At 35.2% G+C, this 19,614-nt stretch overlaps 1 protein-coding gene across 1 annotated transcript in view; it reads right to left on the minus strand.

Annotated features, from left to right (window-relative positions):
* LOC127425333 (CUB and sushi domain-containing protein 2-like) overlaps positions 1-19,614 on the minus strand; it is a 463,524-nt gene that overhangs the window by 149,874 nt on the left and 294,036 nt on the right. Inside the window, exons 17-25 of the mRNA XM_051671189.1 lie at positions 18,678-18,865; positions 16,160-16,348; positions 15,650-15,766; positions 14,753-14,968; positions 12,903-13,091; positions 11,791-11,960; positions 11,509-11,665; positions 10,701-10,892; positions 5,053-5,179 (exon numbers count right to left, since the gene is read on the minus strand). Of these exons, the coding sequence (XP_051527149.1) occupies positions 5,053-5,179; positions 10,701-10,892; positions 11,509-11,665; positions 11,791-11,960; positions 12,903-13,091; positions 14,753-14,968; positions 15,650-15,766; positions 16,160-16,348; positions 18,678-18,865 (1,545 nt within the window). The remainder of the gene's footprint in view (positions 1-5,052; positions 5,180-10,700; positions 10,893-11,508; positions 11,666-11,790; positions 11,961-12,902; positions 13,092-14,752; positions 14,969-15,649; positions 15,767-16,159; positions 16,349-18,677; positions 18,866-19,614) is intronic.

Here is a 19,614-nt window from a genome sequence, read left to right on the forward strand (position 1 = left end):
TGGCAATTTTGTTGGATCTTGTTGGATTGCATTACTCTGCATGTTTAAATATGTCCTCAAAAACAGGACTAAAAGCTGTACACAAACACTGTTTTGAGCCATGTTTGTTTGTGGGCAGGTTAGATAGTCACATAAAACTACCACGTAGCCACGTAGCCCGTTATGTCACCATTCGGTTCTCAAGTCAGTGGGCCGGTTTGCGATAGGCTCCATTCCCCTGGCCAAGAACCAACTGAGCACAGGCTCTGGCATGAGAACCAGTGTCATTTCGGTGGAAAAGAGCTAAAAGAGTCTCTGTGCAGAATTTTGCTTAATTTTTATAGCAAAATATTTAAACTGTATTTACGACTCAGTTATACAGTTTTCTATTTGTGTGTGTGTGTGTGTGTGTGTGTGTGTGTGTGTGTGTGTGTGTGTGTAAATGTGTCTTTTCAAGTTTAATGCTATCTTCCGAATTGAGAATCAATTAAAAAATAATTCAAAAACCCTCACTGTTTCTGAGCCAGAGAAATACTGTTCTGATTAACTTATACATTACAAAATTATAAAGTTAGATATTTTAAAATATACTGCCGCCTTAAATAGCTTTAATGTAGATAGCTACTTTTTGTTAGTAGCTTGTAGTGTATCTACTTATTCAAAAGAGAAGCTTGGCTTCAGTTTTAAAGTACTAAACTACTATTTTAAATTATGAGTAGCTTATATCTTGGAAAGCTACAGTTTCAAAGCAGCTTCCAACAATGTTAGGAGAATGATGGCAGGAAGTAATGGAAAAAGAGGGAAGAGCAGATGAAAAGAGAGCAACTGTAGGAAGTCTCAATACGACGGGAAGTGAGCGAGGAAAGAAAAGGGTTAATGTTTGACTTGGAGACTTTTAAGAAAGAGAAAAGAAGGTTGATAAAACAGCAGAATAGGAAAGGGGGGGGGGGGGGATGTCGGCCACAGCTTCCGTTAATTCCTCAGATTTCTTTCGTGACTGCAGATGAGCTTAGAGCATGACAGTACGATCCTTTGAGCTCCAACTCGAGTGCGCAAAACCGGCTCTGGAACAGCAGGCTTAACCAATGTCTAATCCCACGTGGATGAGAACATTTGGGCATAGGTAGTATATCTGTCTCTATGCGTGTGTGTCTGTGTATATGTGTGTGTGTGTGTGTGTGTGTGTGTGTGTGTGTGTGTGTTTGTGTGAGTGCAAGGTGGCTGCTGAAAATAATTATCACTTTTGCCAAACAAAGGTATCTCAGATGTGGAGACATGTCTATGAAGAAAGTGCAATGAAATAGCCCTTCTTGCCTCCTGAACATCATACACCTAGTCCACCCTTACATATACTATCATATCCCCACACTCAGACTTTTCCATCAACCCCTTTGGATATGGCTGCCTACCAGGATTTATCCAACCCTTGGATAAACTCCCTTTCGTCTTTTTGATCCTGTACTTCTGTAGTCACTCTTGCTAACAAATTCTCACTGCTGCCTTAACAGAGTCCTAATACTAGTGCGAGACATCGTCCCAGTCCTAATGCATTGCAAATGATCTTGAATAATTGATCATTCATGATGAGATCAAAGAAATGCATGTGTATACCTTACAGTGGGGAACAAGGTTTGAGACTGGAAGGTACCCAAGCTTTTAATTACCCTGTGCCTGCGGAACAGGGATCTCATAAACAATTTAAATTCACAAACACACATACACTGTATGTACATATATAGAAAGAGGGTAAATATAGACACATTCTAATTATATGACATGTGATACTCATGTGTGGTCATACAAAATATGCAGCGTACAATAATCTAATTTAATAAATGGCACACACACATACACACTACAACAGCTGTATGCCACTGACAGATGAGTGTCTTCAGAAATAATTACTCACACATACACAAACACTCTCAAGCTCGGCCATGTTTACCTAGTTAACAGGTTTCAGCAGTGAACACATGTGATTTCACTAGATCACTTGGTAGCATGTCTTGTAGAAGATGATTTATAAAATTAATGATTTATAAAAATGATACTAGTTTCGACAGAATTACGAAAAATCTGATTGGATGTGAATGCTGCACACCTGTGACCATATTAATGTGCCACATTGCTTGGTAACTAACAGCCTTTAGTTAGGCTAATAAGCTATATCACTTGGAGGAATAATTATTTATTTTGATTCCTTATAAATATATAACAAATATTGAACATTGGCATCATTATAATGTTGCTGTTCAGTTAATTTTATAAAAGCAAAACAAAAATGTACTTCAGTGCTTAAGCCTCATATTGTTACTAAAAACAACCTTTAACCATAATAAAATAATGCTAACACATGGCCCCTCATAGCTTATAGCTTTAATTATGTGTTTATATTCCACAATAGTATAATTATCAGTCCAAGCACACTCAAAAAAATAAGCTGTTTTGTTCCCCTTTAACAACAGCTTGCCTCAATGATTACATCACAGTGGTCTAGATAGGTTGCATCCATAGTGCTTACTTTTCAAAGGGGGTAATCACTAAATGCAAGCTTTCAGAAAAAAAAAAAAAAAAAGGTATATTTAACCTCCATTATTTAATGTGGCTTGTACACTTTTTTCCCCTATCTTTTGAACCAGAGTCATAGCTTGAATTCACAGGGCCAAGGACATGTTTCTTTTTTTATTTTATTTTTATGCATGGCACATCCTTCCTGGAAGCCTCCCTGATGACAGCCCTGTCTCGAACTAACTTATTTCCGAAGTTGGGGAGAAGCAACACCCCATACTTCATTTAGTGATTGCTTGTTGTCTCAAAGAACAGCATGCCTTAGATACTTAACTCTCCTATGGTCATCGGTAATTTCTTTACCGTAATCACTTTTTTTGATTTAATAAAAATGGTTTCCTTTATCTGAGTGGTACAAGACTTGGTGACTTTTCCTCCACTTGTCATGATTCGTTAAGTCTAAGTGGTCGTAAAAAAAAGAAAAGAAAAAGAAAAGCGACACCTTTTGTCTTGCTGTAATAATTGACCGACCATTGAAAATGAATGGGAAAAACCATAAAACAGAACAATAGTTTTTGTTCTTTTTTTCCCTTTTTTTTTTATCTGTCAAATACAATCAATAAATTTGCCACAATGCATAAAAAAAAAAATAATAATAATAAAAAAAAAAAAAAAAAAAAGATAAATTAAAGGGTGAGACTTTAAAACATTCACAGGGTAAAAAAAAAAAAAAAAAAAAAAAAAAAAACATACACATCCACTCACACACACACACACACTTACACACATACACTTATAAATGAGGGGTGAGACAATAACACACCCACAATGCAGAACACGTGCACACCCACACACCTACACACACGCACTCACACAGAAATAAAGGTGTGCTGAACAGACATAAAAACCAGCATGGTGTGCATAAAATGCAAAAAAAAAAAAAAAAAAAAAAAAAAATCCCTCTGCAAGTTACATGCCATCATAACTACACACTGCCACGGATGCATAAATGCATAAAGACATTGCATCATTCTTTACTGTTCTTACTGTTTTTTATTGTTTACTGTTTATTCTATTTAGTGTTGTTCATTATTGCTGTTCACCTCACTGACTTGAAAATGTTTGCAACATAAATTTTTACTATAGAATATTTGAAATTGCAAAATGTTTACTCTGATTCTTCTGTTTTATACTTTTATACTTATATTTATTATACTTATAATTTACACAATTTTGCAGTTAAGTTCTGTTAACTGCAAAAACTGACACTCCAAATCCATTTAAAATTCTAAACTTTGACAAATAATAGTTTGATAATGTCTAAATATATATCCAAATGCATAACTTGTGATAAAATATAAAATTAGGTTACAACAAACAATCAGACTATGCAGTAGATGGCTGAATATAAAACTTCAGCCACCTACTGGCTATTACTCTCACAACATGATTTTCAAGTCATGTTATTTACATTTTGTTCATCGGATGGCAGCAATCTGCCTCCAATATATATCACATTCTCATATTTTCTCATGTTTCAACTTATAGTGTAGGTTTTTGCTGTACTAAATTTTAATAAATGTGCTTATTTGCATATGCAAATTAATGGTAAAATTGAGAAATGTACATGTTACTAAGATAAAAATAGCATAAAATCTCAAAATAAGTGCAGAATTTTATGTTATTACTTCAGGGAAGAAGAAATGGTATCATCATCATCATAATCAAAAATGGCTTAAAAATGACCAGGAGGACCGAAGGTAGGGCTTATTTATGAAGACCAAAGGAGGGTTAAAAACACCTTTATGATACAATTACAATAGCACTATTTCTCATCTCCAACTATTTATGGACACAAATTATACATGATAAAAAGGTAGTTTGTCTGAGCTCTCCAAATCTTTGGAATCACCTAACAATGTCTTTAGCAATGCAACACCACATCAAATGTCAATTTTGGATCACTATAATACAGCAACAGGCCAGCATCTGTGAGCCCTTTAAGTGTCCAGATGAAGGAAGGATCTGATAAACACCACTATTAAAGCCCCAGACAAATTAGTCAGAGCTCGGCAGCAAGATTTCATGCAAAATTACGCTGGCGAAACGAGTGGCAATTAACAAGGGGGGCATGTTCATTCATTAGCATGAAAGAGAGCGATTTGCCTAGGAAGGGAAGAGGTCATGCTGTAGGTAATGTCCTCCTAGCTTCTATGAGTCCCGCTGACTGAGACAGCAGGATGAACAATAATGGCATGTGCCAAGCCTGAGCTTGACCTGCAAGCCAATCGCCATTTGTGACTGTGGTAGAGTTGACAAATATACCATCACACCAATTAGACAGCACACAGTACGGCAAGCATAGTGGGACCCAGGGTGAGAGGGATATACATTAAGGAAGATCCTAGAGCTTAGGTTAGTTTAGGAAGGGTTAATGGCTTGCAATTTTAAGGTCCAAGAGGATACAGAAGAAGGCTACTCCATGAAGATGAAGATATTAAAGCAGATTGGTGAGACGAAGGGACAGATGGTTGGGAGGGGGGTAATGGAAGAGTAGATACAGACCTGATGGTGCTTCCAAGAGCCGCATCAATGGTCCAGATACAGTGCAAATTGTGCTCGTAGGGCGCTGGGTAACCAGGAGACAGAATCCGGCCCATGGGCTCATCTTTAATCGTTCCTCCACACTCGGCTGGGTAAAGAAAGAGATAAACAATGGCACCATCCTTCAATGACAGAACATAGCTTTTAAGCAAAATTCAGAAATCCTTTAACCAACGATATAAAATATATGGAAACATTCAAAAGTCTGATACTACCAGTGAAACTTCTTCTATTGTGCATTATTATGATTTAATAAAAAATAAACAATATAATAATATTTATACAGTATATTAGCATGCACTCGAACTGACAAGGACTCCACAAGTTTGTGCAAAACCTGATAACATGGTCAATGTCACACAACTGCTCATTTGATTAGTGATCTAGAAACTTTGCAGAATCAGAAATATTTTGTATTCATTTTGTACATCACGTCAACGTTTATTTAAAAGTTTCTGAAACATCATTTATTACCAGGTTTAAACTAGATTTCTAATCTTATAGTTTCAATGTGGTCTCAGACTTTTGGAACCTACTGTATATAGCCTAAATGAAAGTCACAAACTGAAGCATGCTATCAATTCAGGGCTTGAATGTTAATGACCTTATAGTTTAAAATTATTATTATTTTTTTTTTTAAACAAAAAATAAAATAAAATCTGCCTCAATTCATGATGTCAGAAAAAAAAAGTCCTCCGAGCAACAAGTCCGCTTCAGTAAGAGATTCAGCATCCGTATCTGAATTGCTCAGGCAGTGCTGTAGAGAGTGATGCATCATCAGGTGGCAGGGGCAAATATAACTTTCCACTTTAAAAGAATACATTCAGCACCAAGCAGAGCTTTATGAGTGATGAGCAGAATAATTTGGCCATATATCACCTTCGGGATTGAGCCTTCCCTGAGGAGGGCATATTTCCTTTGGCTAATATCACTGATAGTGTTGGTAATATCTCCTGCCCCAGACATTGCTATCCATCTTGCACTGGGGCAATGGTGATGCTGCTGGTGGTGGGCAGTGGGGAACAAATCACTTCTTTGTCAGCAGGCAGGGGTCTGTGTGCATGACAGCTCCAGTTTCAAGGATCAGGAAGCCGTGAGGGTCTTATATCAAGTCCCTGCCATCCACCACATTCTCCCTGAGGTCAAATGTGTGCTTCTTTAGACTGTATACAGTCATACATACATATATACACACTGCTGACAAGGACTGGAACACATTTAATACACATAACACAGATATACAATGAGTCTTTGCAAAACCCTCCTGTCCTTCTCACTCACCAGACCAAACACTCTCTGTTAATAACATTTCAACATAACATTTATAGCGACAGAGCCCTGATAGTCAGGATTCTTTAAAAGATGGCGTGTGTACATTTGTGGATATTAAACTTTTCTTATCCCATCTTAATATGCAGAGACTTTTAGAAGTACGTCATTCATAGGTTGATTCCCCCCAAAAAATGCTCTGTGGCATTAACAAAACAGCTCAATTTGTTTAAGCATACCGACCAGCCCGACAGAGCAAAATTGGCTCATCTAATGGCTTGAGTTTGTGGTGGAGCTATCTTTTTGTCTTACCAATGGATGATGTGGCTTATTCTGGAAACCTGTTTAAAAATATTAATTATGCAATTTCATTTTGTGATGCTAGTGGCACAGAAGTAACACACTTCAGCTTTAAAGTATGGTTACTGTCAAAATCGTCCTTAATTAGGAGTCATCAATTAAGTATCTGTTAACATGGCCATATGGTGGACATTATAGCCATAAACATACTTGAGTGAAAAAAAAAAAAAAAAAAAAAAAAATATATATATATATATATATATATATATATATATATATATATATATATATATATATATATTGTTTACAGTATTCATACTCAAATCTTTGATGTACAAACTGTGTAATGCAAACCAGTTTAATTGCAATTTTCTCAAACTATTATCAAATTACAAATGATCAAAAAATAAAGAAATATCATCACCAGTTATGCCGGTGGAGGGAGAATTTCACACACTTGTTGCAGACACCTTTGTCTGCTTGTCCTACACACCTATCCTTGAGTCTTGCACAAGGAATGATACAAATTACATGGTGGCCAATATTTACAGTCATGTGAGATCATGTAAAGTACATGGTACTACAAATGAGTGCGAAGTGTTCAAATGCACCTCAAACCTCTCAAGCAATCTTCATACATCTTTAAAATGTATAATCACAGATACAGAGACACACTTCCCATCATTTCAGTTGTTACTGTGCAGAAAACATACAGTAAAAGTGCAGAATATAGTCCAGAGGAACATTTTATAGCTAAGAGGTTGCTCTTTCATAGCTCATGAGACATAATGGAGTTCTCAGTTAAGTTGCATTTATGTGTTAACTTTGGCTCAGAAAAATGGACAGTAAAGATAAAATTGTTGACATGAGGTAAGAGTGTAGTGCTATAATATTAGTGTGAATTAAGAAGTTCAGATAATGAGGATTTTGATGAGAAATGTGAGTTTGGATTGAGATCTCAAAAAAAGAAAGAAACAAACAAACAAACTCTCTAGCATCACTTGTATAAAAAAAAAATAATAATAATAAAAATAAAAAAAAGGATAATAATGAGAAGGAAAAGCAAGAATGAGAATACACCAAACTCAGCACAGTTGAGATCATTTAAGTGCAATAAGTTTTTATTATTATTATTATTATTATTATTATTACATCTCAAATGTTGAGATTTATATATCCCAAGATATTTGTTTCCTTTCTTCTATCTCACTCTTTTTCCTGCAATTTTTTATTTTTTTCATATGAATGTCCACTGACAAATGTTCCTATAGTGGACAGCAAAGCCATAAATCACAATGAAACAAACCCATCTTCTTCAACTGCTGAGATGACCTGCTCCGCAAGTCATAAAACTGCATTTCTTGCTCTCTAGTTCTCCCTCCCTTGTCCTTCTCTTCTTTTCACCAACTTCTCATTTCTCACAGTCACCCTCTGTTTTCTACAGTACTAGTTAGTTTCCTGTTCTGGTGGATGACAAATATTTGTCCAAGCCTTTGCAGTTCAATTTACCTCTTTATATGGGCATTTAAATTTTGCCTAAAGGTCTCTATAGACTCAGGTGCTGTGGCAATGTAATATACAAAATCCAACAGCATTGGAGAGCACTTTTAAATAGCAGGTCTATGATAAACTCTCACTATGGAGAAACCATGCAGAAAAAGCCAGTGTTTGAATTAATCAAACTCCATCAAGCTTTGGGGTTCATATTCATGAAACAATTTCTAAGAGTGTATCATAGAAGTCTATGTGGAAGATTTAAAGTTTGCCATTAAATACTTATACAGTTATGGGAAGTGATGAGAAATACTAGGAAGCTGAACTCCCCCCTCAACGTATTTTTTCAGAAGGCACAATACTGTAGTTCTATAATGTCTGAGGTAGCTGATGCATAACTAAGGAAATTTTTATCAACATTAAGATTTTAGGTTGAAATTTTAATGATTATATTAGGGGAAATGCATATTACCATTTCTTTTAAGTCTCTCACAATTTTTAATCACATTTTTGCCTTCATTAGCTCATTTTTAAATGGTCTTGTTGTGTGACAAATTAATTCAGTGTAGTTTCTCTATTAATCATAAAAGCTGTGCGCATAATAATTATAAAAGAATTAGCAAATGCTGTTTAAAATAGTTTCAGATGGAGACTTGCATGTCACACCACAGGACATGTCAACTTTTCAAATGTATCTCATGCCAATAACCATACTGTCCAAATTGATTTATGACTAAAAAAGGGTCTCTTTGACTATGATCTGTCCCAGTGACGTGCACAGACCTTAGCAGGGACAGGGGCGGAAGGATAAAAAAGGGCACAGATTTTTTTTTGAATGAGTAGTAATTATAAATACTTAACTAATTTCTTTGCTTTTATTTTCTTGTATATACAGTATATGCTCTACATATTTTTTTCCATTTTTCCTTTATCACAAATAATAGCCTATTCTGTTATATCTCTCACAAAAAGCACCATGGTAATACACTTGTTTATTTATTTATTTTCAGACATGGCCTGTGATAACCCTATGTTTATGACGTGTAAAAAACATAAAAAAATAAATAAAAAAATGTCATAGTAAAACCATGGCATTTTTTAAAGTACCTTGGAGTAATATGACAGTATCATGAAATATGAACATGATCATTCATTCAGTACTATGGCATTACCCTGGTAACGTGGTGCACGATAAGAAGGCGCGATGAGAAAGTGCGAGTGCAAGGTGATCGACTGTGCTCTGCGAATGCTACAGGGTCTTTGAATAATGTATAATGTGCAAGAAAGGGAAGCCGGTGGAGTTTCTGGTGCCCCCCTAGGGTATGATAGTGCCCCCCCAGTGAGTTGGTGCCCTACGCAGACTGCTTAATATGTATATAGGGAGCTGCAGTACTGTGATAGCTTAATGGCATTTTTCTGAAAGTGATTAGTCTAATGGATTATTAGTTTCAACAAAACTAAACTGGCTTTGGCTGAACCTGACAGCTCCTTCAGTTTATGTCAATATTCTATAAAAGACTAATTTAATTTATATCACTGAAAGCGAAGCGACCGCTCCCATTATAATTAATAAATCTGTCTACACTGCAGGTGTGTGATGTCGGAAATGTGGCAGCAACTGAGTATTATTCTTTTGAAGAACTTACAACACAATACATGGAGTGGACTTTTTATCTGACCTGTTACTTGTCTGAGGTAATGGCACTTCGACGTTCCAGGGCAAATTCAAAACTGCATTTTTTGCTTCCTTGAAGGGCACTCCTGCTGGAGGGGATGCCACTCGAAAGCTCATTCAAAACGAAAGTGAGAAAATTAATCTTTTCTCGGAGGGTCCTTCCGCAAGACTGTTAGCGAAGGGTACATTCATACAGTAATGCCATGTTTCCTTCAGAGTAGCCCCTTCAAGGACTCTGCTGTTCGGAGTGTGTATAGCGCATAAGAGGATCACTTGCGATTGGATTCCACCCCCGATCTGCTGTAGTGCGCGCTCTTAAAGGCACATCCGCTTAATTTTCTTTAATACACCCGCGACTTACAAAGAAGTCTCATAATAACACATTATTACTGCTATTGTGAGATTATGACAATATTTTAATTTTGTTTTATTTAACTATTTTAATTGAATTATTAAAATGTCTCCCCTTTTTCTGAATAACCAAAAGGGCACCTTTAGATTTGTGAACAAAAGGGGCAGGGGCTTGCACCCCTGCTGCCCCATTCTGTGCATGTCAGTAATCTGTCCTGTGACAGACAGGTTTGACTCTATGCTCAGATTCAGAGAAAACAGAGTGAGGCTATGTTATAGTACACATCATCCATGGCTGGACAACCAAATAAACGTTGATGCTATTTATCTAACTTACAGTGATGGATAAGAAACTGTGTTATGACTTTCAGGGCAGCATATATGTTTAGCAATTTATTTGATTTGATTAAGCATGTGGTAAAATTATGGTTCAAAATCTTAGCTGCTCGATGTTCATGATGCAACTGGCTCTCTAGAGGACAACCGTGTGGATTAGTAAGAATAGGCAGTATGGTCTTACCGACACAGAGCGGGAGGGGGTTGTCCCATGCTCTCCTCTCCCCTCTGAGACATGTCAGCACCTCCGGACCCTTTAAGGTGTAGCCAGGGTCACAGCTGTATGATACTGTACTGCCCGCAAAGTGACCTTTGTCCTCCCGCTTAAAACCAAACTGAGGCACACCTGGGTCTTCACACTTCACCAAATCAAAACCTGCAAAGAGAGTGTATCCTTCAAAAACTCCCCTGTGGAACAACTCATGAGTTCAACAGAAGCTTCAATGTTTGGGCTCTCAAAAGATATTCAACTGTGTATTTATGATATTTTAAAAGGGGTCGCATAATGAAAACAAATTATATTTTCTTGATCTTTTGAAAGAAAAGAGTCTGTTATTCTACAAGAACATAATCTACAGTCGAACAACATTATTTAATGAAATTAAGCAATCGAAAACTTTCGAAAATTTGAAAAGTAGCAATGCCTATTTGGTGTACAGCAATTTGGCCCACCCTTCTAATAAAGAAGAAGCATAAATCTTACTATTTCTCAACACCAGTAGTAGAAGATACTATAATTTTTAGCTTTTATATGATTAACAATAGGGTATGATTCCAACATCTCCAAAAGAGTGGCTAACATTTCTTTTCAGCAATGTCCCTGGTCATTTAAGCTTAACCTTAACAGTTATTTTTATTTATTTATTTATTTATTTTTAAAATATGTATATGCATATCTTTATGCATATACATAATTGATAGCAAACAGAACAATAATGTCATTAAGGACAATGTGAATTCCTCTGTAAGGTTTAGTGCAGTGTGTTACTCACTGGTAAAGTGCAGCTCAAAACCTTTGCTGGTATTGTCACTGTTACTGATGAACTCCAGCCACATGGTGCTGGAGGTGCTGTTCATAGTTATATCCATTAGCTCTGTTCCCGTGAAGGCGCCCAGAAAGCGGGCATTGTTACTGCTACCGTCATACACCTGAAACACACATATGAGCAGACACATATTGTAACACAAATTACTGTGCAATACATAACATAAACAGCTGCACACAATTCATTAGAGAAGCTTGCAAACACAAATACACACAAAGTCACAAACACCTTGAGCACATCGTCCTCTTCCAAATGGAAATCCCGTGCTCGGAGCTGGATCCCTTTTCCGGGTTGGGTTTGGATGGAGTAGATGCACTCATGGTTGTTACCATAGTAACCAGGGTAGTTGGGAGAGAGTAAGACTCCTTGTTTCCCAGTAACAGATGACCCACATTCAGCTGGATGCAAGGGAGGTAAAAAGACAAATCACCTCTGACAAATGACCCAGTACAAACAACACAAACTCAAACTCTTGATTAAAACTCATGCTGGAAGATAGGAGTGTGTGTGTTTCTGATTTTTGCATCAAACGTTGCTTGAATATTTAAACTAGGTAAATAAGTGGTGTCTTTCTAAGTGGAATCAACTTGAAAATATTTACTACCACCCACTGCTATTGGACTAACAGTATAAGCTTTCACTTGAATAATAATATCCTTAAGGAAAATACTTAAAGTTCTGTGGGCATTAGTTTTGCAGCGCTTGAAAAAACAAAACAACCAAGCGCAAGTGAAGTGAACCATTAGATATTTCTTTAGTTGGCCAAATTTAATACCACCACAGTAACAAATAATCACAAACTTGTGTTTAGAAATGGGCTGACTTACTTCCACAAGAGTTGTAAACAAAAAAGAAGCAAGCATAAGCCAGATATTGCAGCAGAAAAATACATAATACTTAATTACTTGCCTCAACTGGAACGGCAAAATCATAATGTTAACAATTATATTACAAATTTAGCAGTGCAAGCTTTTCCAACACTAAATAAATTGGAGAAGTCTGGCCTCCAAGATATTTATATGCTGATGTATAACATTATCTTATTGCTTATTAAGCCATTTTTCAATAACATATTTTGCGGTTGGTGCTTGCTTTGTTTAGTGGATGATGAGTCATTCTTCCTCTTTGGCACCCAGCAGTAATCTGGAAAATAAACCCTCACCCCTCACTGGAGCTGTTGTATCCATTTATTCTGAGATATGAAGTTTTGGTTCACTCTCAAATGTGTGTGTGTGTGAGAGAGAATATATGTGTGTGTATGAGAGTGATCAAATCACAAGGGAAAGCCTATAGTCAATAACTTGTGTACAATGCAAAATGAAAAGCATGTGACCACCTACCAACACACCTTGGCAGAGGGGAACTCCACACCCGCCGACGCCCCCCTAGACACACCACCCTCGCTGGCCCCTCTAGACGGTACCCCGGAAAACAGGAGAAGATGAGAGCGTCCCCCACCCCAAACTGCAGTCCCTTGCGAGTGCTGAAGGGGGGGACACCGGGATCTTCACAAGGCTCCAGATCGTATTCTGAGGAGAATTATAGATGCACAAGTGAAATGGGTGGAATTTTTACAGCTCCTTCCACTTAAAAATATGCAGTGTTGGATGAGTTATTAGCTAAAAGTAGTAACACTACCAACTTACATTTTCCAGTAGCATGACAGTAGATCAGTAGCTAATTTCAAAATAGCTTTTCCAATAACAAGCTACTTTTTCCAAATATTAGAAATACAGCGTGATTAAAAGTTACATTGATGTTATTTTTGTCAAAACAATTTTGTAGGTAATAACTGAACAAACTAAAAAAAAAAAAAACTTTAAAGCAGTAATCTTTCTCATATACAGGGTTAGGATGTCCAAATAATTGTAGTAAATTGGTTAGTTATTACAGTTTATATAAATGAGAAGATTCAGATAAACAACTTACAGATTCTTTGAGCCCCTACTATTGCGTTGGTGCTGTTCATCACTATGTTTTCGACTCATTTTTATAAATTATGTTGTTTCTAGTATTATTAGCCATATTTAGTAAAGTTATTATTATTATCATTATTTATTGTTTTATATATATATATATATATATATATATATATATATATATATATAGCGCTTTTCACAATACACATTATTTCAAAGTAGCTTTACAGAAAATTTTGCTGAAATATCTTAATATCTGTTCAGTTAAATGCTATCTCCCTAAATGAGATCAATCTTCATCATTTTTTGTTTTGTTGTTTTGTGCCAGATAAATAATTCTCAAATTACATAATTAAATAATACAATCTATAAGTATTGTAAGTAATATATATATATATATATATATATATATATATATATATATATATATATATATATATATATATATATACCCTCTTAAATATTTTAATGTAGCTACTTTTTGTTAGTAGTTTGTAGTGTAGCAGCTAACTACATTTCAAAGTGGTAGCTTTACTGTATTTTAACTACTTTAAAGGAAAAGTTAACCCAAAAATTTAAATCCTCTCATCATTTACTCACTCTCATGCCATCCAAGATATGTATGACTTTATTTCTGCTGAAAACAAACTTTCAGCATTACTTTTTTTAGCAACTTTCAGAATGATTCAGAATGATTCATAAAATGCAAGTGGATGGTGAACATACCTTTGAAGCTCCAAAAATCACATAAAGGCAGCATAAAAGTAATCCATACGACTACAGTGGTTACATCTATGTCTTCAGAAGCGATAAGTGTGGGTAAGAAATCAATATTTAAGTCATTTTTTTACCATAAATCTCCACTTTCACTTTCAATTTCATATTCTGAAAGTGGACATTTTTAGTAAACGAGGATTGAAATATTGATCTATTTTTCACCCAAAACAATTGCATCGCTTCAAAAGATAGTACATTAAACCACTGGAGACTTATGGATTACTTTTATGCTGCTTTTATGTGATTTTTGGAGCTTCGAATGTCTGGCCACCATTCACTTGCATTGTATGGACCAACAGAGCTGAGATATATTTTTCAAAACAATCTTCGTTTGTGTTCAGCAGAAGAAAGAACATCATACACATCTGTGGTTTTTGATTGTTGGATGAACTTTCCCTTTAAATTATGAGTAGCTTGTAGCTTGGGAAGCAAAGTAGGTTCCCCAGCACTGCAAATATGTTATTTAAATGACAGAGCTGCCCAGGTCTCTCTACCAGAGAAAGTTATGTTGAAGCCCTCATAGGACACAGAGAAGTCAGAGAGGAAACGGATCTGAGCTGTGTAGTTGCCAAAGAGACCAGCGCTGAGAGGGGGCGGCAGTGTTGAGCCAGTCAGTCTCCACAGGGGCTGAGAAAAACTACCATTTTCTGTGACTAAAAGGTGATCGTGCGGACTTTCCAAGTGAAAGGTGTGGAAGGTAAACTGGACACCTGCAGAGATTGAGAGATATAGAAAAAAAAAATAAAAAATAAAAAAATGTATATATATATATATATATATATATATATACATATTAAGTGGTGTTGTGAGGCACAACACAAAGTGAAGTTGATGTTGTTTATGAGCTTCATTTATTTAGAACACAACTGATGTAATGACATATCAATCATAATTTAAATTATGTTTTATAATGTTAGCAAATCTGTTTGTATTTAACTTGTGTTACTGTACATATTGTGAAGCTGTTGTTGCACTATTGTCAGATTTATCATTCATCTTGTGGTTTGCATCCATCAAGTTCAAAATATAAAGAGCAAATAATTAAATAAAGTGAAGTCCCTTTCATTTGTAAGGTGTTTCATTCACTGTATTTTCCAGAAAAATGCATTACCACATGGTTATTAAAATAAAAATAAAAAATAAAAAATAATAATAATAATATTATATATATATATATATATATATATATATATATATATATATATATATATATATATATATATATATATATTAATTATAATTAAATTACCAACCAAAAATAACTATATTGTAATATACTGTATACCATTACTGTGATATAAAATGACTCACCCTGTGATATAAGATTTTGGTCATACCACCCACGCATACAAGCAGATAAAGAAATAAAAAGCTACGAAAAGTCATCTCACCTTTACCATGTGAAGTCTCAATCATCCAGGTACAGTTGAGGTTATGAGGGTAGAAGTCAGGAAACCCAGGAGACAGAACTGTGCCACTGTTCCCCTGAATAAACCCTCCACAAAGTGCTAAAGGAAAGGAGAGAGAGAAAGAGATGGAGGAAGAGAGAGATAAAGGCTAACTGTTAAAACACTGAGCAGCCCAGCTTTCACAATCTCCTAAAACAAAATTTACAGGAAGTGCCCTTCAGAAAGGACATCAACATATGGAGGCAATTTATTAATATATATTAATATATTAGTATATAATTAAATTATATACATAAAATCAATAATGGCTTTAAATATAAAAGCCTGGCGGAATAGGAGAAGGGAGCGGAAAGAGTAGCTTCAATCCGTAAAGGGCCTTCCAGTCTGGGAGCAATTTTGTTGCTTGAATAAATGACCTGTCTCTAATGTGTGACCTGGGCAGTGTCCTTTTCTTCGGCAGTAACTATTTTAAAAGTTCAGAGTGGACCGTACCATCACAGCTGGGGAGGGGCCGACTCCACTGGAAGTTGGGTTCACACTCAAGGGGCTCGGTGTCACTGAGGGTGTATCCTGCTTCACAACTGAACGTCACCAGTGCACCCACATAGAAATCATTGCCGTGGCGCTGACCGTTGACTGGGATTCCAGGATCAACACAGTGGTCCGACTGCAGCTGCAACGCTTGAGGAGAGAGTACACAAAATATTAATATGGAACAACCCATGATATTTCAACAATGACTGGAGGCTTTTCCTGACTGAAATTTATTCAGTATTGTATTATTCAATATTGTTTATTATGTAATGTATTAGAAACTTGCTCTCAGGAAAAAATCTGAAATACTACGGCAGTTAAAGGGTTTCTTCAACAATTTTTTTTATTTTTATTTTTTTTGTCATCATTTACTCACCCTTTACTTGTTCCAAACCTGTAAGACTGTCTTTCTTCCAAAAAGGAGCAGAATTTTAGAAAGCCTCCATTCAGTTACCATTCACTTTTATTGTATGGGAAAAAAAGATGCAATGGAAGCGAATGGTCCTTGGAATTAAGCCTAACATATTCACTTTTATTTTATGGAAAAAAAGATGCAATGGAAGCGTATGTCCCTAGCATTAAGCCTAACATATCCTTTTATGTTACCTGGAAGAAGTCCATGTTTTGAACTACATGTGGTTGAGTAAATTATTAAAATGTTCATTTTTGGGTGAACTATCCCTGTAAAGTTTAGCAATTTTAATCACACCTCTATTAGGAGAAGATACAAAAAACAAAGGTAATTGTTTAACACACACATAAAGATAAATATATATATATATATATATATATATATATATATATATATATATATATATATATATATATATATATATATATATAAAATCTAGGCTTTATTTTTATTTTATTTTTTACACAACACTGAGATTAATCAGACCTTATTGAATCATTCAAACGTAGCATTATACTTGTGTAGACAAATAACGACAACAAGTCTTCGACAGTGCTTTACACTTGAATGGATGTGCTCAATAATTTAAGACAAACTAAAATTTATACAGAAACAAGATGAAAAGGTTACAAACGTGAGTCATACAAGCATAAAAAGCCATTCTTTCAGTTCAAAACACAGTGACAGAGATAATTCTGTGGTCTTGAGAGTATGTATGTGTGTGAGCATTCTATGATGCATGTTTCATGTGTATGCAGATCACAGAAATTATCTCAAAACAATCACCATCCTATTATATCATAATAGTAGTATCTGATTAGAATCACTGCATAGTAATAGAGCATGTGGCTATTATTTATAATGATGCCTTCATACCTCCTTTTGTTCAGAGAGCTGCTAGTAGGCCCAGGTATCAGTGCTATTAGATCCTTTTAATTACAGCCGTGAAATGTGTTGGAGAGGAGATAATACCAAGCTTTGTGTAACAAGCATGCTTTAACTAAAATCCATGAAATAGCATTGTAGGACAAATTAGACCTAAATTACACTTGTTTTAGTTTGATAGATGTAATTCATAGATTTTTGTGAGATTCTTTCAACTGTGCTCTCCATCCAAGTGGTATAATTTAAGACTAGAGAATAACATTGTGGAACTGTAATGATACATTATTAGATTTTTATTTTATTTTTGTGTATCATTGTTAGTATATATACAGTATATACTATATTATTTATTTATTTTTTATTTTATTTTACTTTATTTGTTATTTTATTTTTTTGATTGATAAGGTCAGGGCTAAAAATAAATAAATAAAAAAAAATAAAATAAAAAGAAATGGCCCGCCGGCATTATTTATTTATTATATATATATATATATATATATATATATATATATATATATATATATATATATATATATATTATTATATTATATTCTCTCTTAACAACTGACTATCAACCGACAGCTGAATGTCAATACAGTACAATACTGTACATTCTATATATACTATATATACTTTTTTATATATTTTTATTTTTTATTTTTATTGAATAATGTGTATCTATATAGTGCGTATTGTATACTGTACAGTGTATGTTATTTGTATATTGTTGAGTGCAATTATGTGTATATCAGATGTTTAAATTGTGTTGTGTTAATTTGATGTTATTGTAAATTGGTATATGTCTCATCACTGTCACGACTGCTATGTTGATCGGAACTGCACCCAAGAATTTCACACACCATTGCACTTGTGTATATGGCTGTGTGACAATAAAGTGATTTTATTTGATTTTGATTTGATTTGATTGCTTAGCAAAGTAATAGCACACACCTCTCCTTGTTAAACCACATGATTTAAGTTATCATTCATGTCTGTAGACAAATGGTGTGGAACGAGATTTGCTACAGTACATTTTAATACTTAAGGTTAGCAGCAAACAACACTAATAAAGACTAATCTATGAAAGATAGTAGTTATTGCAATGAGTTTATATATATATATATATATATACTAACAATGATCAATTTAATAATCATAGCAAACAGTACAGACACATACTCTCATATCGAATGCGGAAGCCGATGTCGGAGTGGCTCTTGTCGGTGGTGAAGAGCAGGTACAGGAAGTTGGAGGTACTGATGAGGAACTGCGGAACTTGTGTGCCCTGATAACTGCCAATCAGAGGTGAAGAAGGATACCGGCCATCCCGTACCTCAAGAACATCATAGTTAACCTCAGTCCGGAATCTGTGGCACAAAAAAATAAATAAAAGTTGCTATACATCAGCATGGCAGCTTCACAATAAAGTATAGTCTGTGAGCTGCCTACAGATGCAAAATTTAAAGGCATCATAGGCCTGCTTCCATCGTGAAGGCAGGCATCTTATGCTCCCTCCTAAGTCAAATTACAGGTATCCTTCATGGAGAAGCCAATCCCATGATGAATAATCCATTATGGACAATAAGTGAGAGAAATGTATATTATAAATAAGCGTGTTTATGCTATGTATTTTTAATGCTTATTAAGAGTGTCATGTCATTAGCTTAGCAACATGCTGACGTCAAACTCTATTGAAATCAATTGCATATCAAGTCTCCAGAGTTGCTACCTATGTAAAGCTTTCAAAATCAGTCACATATCCTAACCACGATGATGGTTAGGATGATGCCTTAAAAGGCAGCTGCCTATGTAGGCAGTAGTGTTAGGAAAGCTAATTTGAAACTGTAGCTTGTAAATCTACTTGCTACTCATAATTAAGGGTACGTTTACACGACAACAATGTACTAAAAATGAAAACGTTTTTTCCTTTGCGTTTTTGAAAACTTTCGCGTACAGATGACAACGTTGTCAAAACGATCCCCGTTCACACGGATCCACGAAAATGACTAAAAGCACTGTATTATGCATGCCAATCCAGTAGTTGGCGATGTCACTTTGTAAAGAAACACTATGTGCCTGCGCACATAAGCATTCTTTAACAGAGCGGTGAATACAA

The sequence above is a fragment of the Myxocyprinus asiaticus genome, chromosome 34 (assembly GCF_019703515.2).
Source record: "Myxocyprinus asiaticus isolate MX2 ecotype Aquarium Trade chromosome 34, UBuf_Myxa_2, whole genome shotgun sequence".
NCBI lineage: Eukaryota > Metazoa > Chordata > Actinopteri > Cypriniformes > Catostomidae > Myxocyprinus > Myxocyprinus asiaticus.